Genomic DNA, 2,374 nt, shown 5'->3' on the forward strand with positions numbered 1-2,374 from the left:
ACGGTATAGGGCCAAGCGTAGAGCTCGACGGCTATAACGATCCCATCACCACGCATCTTATGACCCATCTCTGTAGATCATAACCACTCTTAGCTTGGAGGACTGGTACTGTTATTATATTCAGTTTCCCTACGTGTGCGCGTCCTTGATGGTACAAAAGCAAGAAGAGGTCAACGAGGATACCGAAGAGAGACTACCTAGAATGAAACTCAAGAATCCTATTACAACATTCAGAAAGCGAAGATATCCTGCGAAGGCAGTGAAGCCCTGGCCCGAAGAGTATCAAAATCACACTGCAAGAGAGTGACGTGAGTATTACCGTGGATCATGCGGGTGGCGCGGGTCGCTGCGCGGCGGGTAAGGAGACATGTTGGACTGTTGTAGATTGGGGTCGGCCTGCTGCAGCATGAAGTCTGGTGGAAGCTGCTCGGCATCAAAGCCGATGACCGAGTTGGGCAGGCCGGTGTACGGCGAGACGACGTGGCCGGTCTGGTATTGCGTGTACTCGGCTGGGTAGCCTTGGCCTATCCCAGGACCGATGAGCGGTGGCCACCACTCGTAGCTTGGGACGTAAGACAGACCAGGGCTTGCGTTCGCCATGCCATAGGAACCTAGTCCCGAGGACATGCTTCCACTTGCACCACTGTTATCTGGGAACGATTGCGCATTGTGATAGGCTTGAGACACGAGCAGTTCTTGAGGTGCTTCAACGCCAAGGGCTTCCTCTGCTCTGCGCTTAGGCCTACCAGCAGTTTCACTGAGAGCGGTAAGATCGTTCATTTGCACCTTCGCTCCTTTAAGCAGATTTCTGATCCGAAGTGCGGTTGGCCAGACCTCCTGAGACACCGTCTGGGTTCATTGCAAAATGACAGACAAACGCTAAGTTCGGCTTACTTGGAGTTCTTCGAGAGCATGAATGCACTGCAACAGGCCGATTGTAGCTTGTGTATCCCTAGGCTGGCGGTTGACTAGCGTATATCGTCAGCATATAACGTTCAGCGCCTAATGTAGCGAATGGGACAGACGGGTAACAACATGCATAATCCTTCCCAAGAAGACGTGTTAGTACAGCTGACTATCCGGGAACGGGTGAAAAGTACATACCCAGCACTCTGTAGGTATGTGACGACAAATGGCGGACAGCTTTTCAGACCAAAAATCTCGTGGAATGTAGTGACTAATGCGCGGTTAGTGAGTCAGCTTGAACTATACGGTCTGAGGAACTTACTGATCGAGCTGACTTTCGCAGCCGCGCCTCGGCATACGTCGAAGCATTTTGCGTGGATGTGATCCTGGTCTTGATCGTCGTTCCGAACTGGGAGGCTGGAATCGATGAGATATAGGGCCGAAGGAACAACAACTTGACTCACAATGCTCGATAGAGCAACAGCAACGCTGCGTAGTACTCCGCGTGAAGGACAAGCACGTGGGGAGGAGACGGTGCGCGATTACCGTTTTCGTGGTAACGCAGTTCATCTGGTAGCTCAATCATCCAGGTATGCAGAGCGGATTCGAGCTGGTCGAGGAGCTGCCGACGAGGACTGTCCGTGTACCACTTCACGGGGTATATTTTCGACATTATCTCACTCATAACGAATGCTTGTGTAGTCATGAACGAATGCACTGGAAGATAACGACAAGAGGGCTTACAAAGCTTGCATTGAGCACGGAAGCAGGTCATCACATATCCCGGCATGGGCACGAAATTGGGGCCCAGTGAATCGCGCGGATATGGCCTCCAGAGCTCTTGATCCTCGTTCTGATAAAAGGTAAGATTACTGCTTGTTGCTCTTTAATGGCGTAGATACGTACAAGATCGGGATCGGGATGAGGCGTATCAAAGTCGCCCTTCCTGTACATTACCGGCCGACCTGTTCACCAAGTTGCTGAGTCATGGACGAGGTGAGGAGTTATGTAGGCTTACCAAGCCATATTGCAGAAAGTCTGGAACCGGGTCATAAGACTGGGCACAAGGCATGTATGTATGAAGGCTTACTTGTCCGCGATGCAGCACGACGACCAAATCTGCCTTCGAATTTGCTTCTCTACGGGAGTAAAGATGTCGTTCCCTCGGTCATCCTTCCACTTGTCAGCGTCTCGATTCATGCCCAGATCAATTGCCTGCACATCGTCAGTCAATAGAGCGGCGACATTCTGTGAAAATACACACTATCCGACAGCCCATTCCTGACATAGGGCAGATGTCAGTCAAGCATAATCAATCAGCAGAATTTGCCCACCAATCCATAACCAACCCTGCGCAGCGGCACCTGCAAAGTCTTCAGCCCCGCGAATCCTGTACATCGCGCGCATTACTTACCCATGCCAAGCTCACGTATGCCCAGTAGCAGAGTGCTTGGCATATGAGGGTCTG

At 51.5% G+C, this 2,374-nt stretch overlaps 1 protein-coding gene across 1 annotated transcript; it reads right to left on the bottom strand.

Annotated features, from left to right (window-relative positions):
* On the bottom strand, window positions 1-2,374 carry PHACADRAFT_214916 (uncharacterized protein). Its single transcript, XM_007403198.1, has 13 exons — window positions 2,321-2,374; window positions 2,241-2,270; window positions 2,171-2,187; window positions 1,997-2,121; window positions 1,925-1,944; window positions 1,813-1,871; window positions 1,651-1,759; window positions 1,371-1,599; window positions 1,229-1,323; window positions 1,105-1,177; window positions 1,026-1,045; window positions 895-968; window positions 1-837 (listed from the first exon to the last, which is right to left on the bottom strand). Exons 1-13 carry the CDS (start codon window positions 2,361-2,363, stop codon window positions 316-318), a joined length of 1,416 nt encoding a protein of 471 aa, XP_007403260.1. The 5' UTR covers window positions 2,364-2,374; the 3' UTR covers window positions 1-315.

This window comes from Phanerochaete carnosa (assembly GCF_000300595.1).
Source record: "Phanerochaete carnosa HHB-10118-sp unplaced genomic scaffold PHACAscaffold_863, whole genome shotgun sequence".
Classification (NCBI taxonomy): Eukaryota; Fungi; Basidiomycota; class Agaricomycetes; order Polyporales; family Phanerochaetaceae; genus Phanerochaete; species Phanerochaete carnosa.

Excerpts from the sequence above, each read along its gene's own strand:
- PHACADRAFT_214916 (XM_007403198.1), bottom strand. The coding sequence starts at position 2,363 with ATGCCAAGCACTCTGCTACTGGGCATACGTGAGCTTGGCATGG. Across the intron at positions 1,945-1,996 it reads TCGTGCTGCATCGCGGACAA|ACTTTCTGCAATATGGCTTG; the intron begins GTAAGCCTTCAT and ends ACCCGGTTCCAG. Across the intron at positions 1,872-1,924 it reads ACTTTCTGCAATATGGCTTG|GTCGGCCGGTAATGTACAGG; the intron begins GTAAGCCTACAT and ends CTTGGTGAACAG.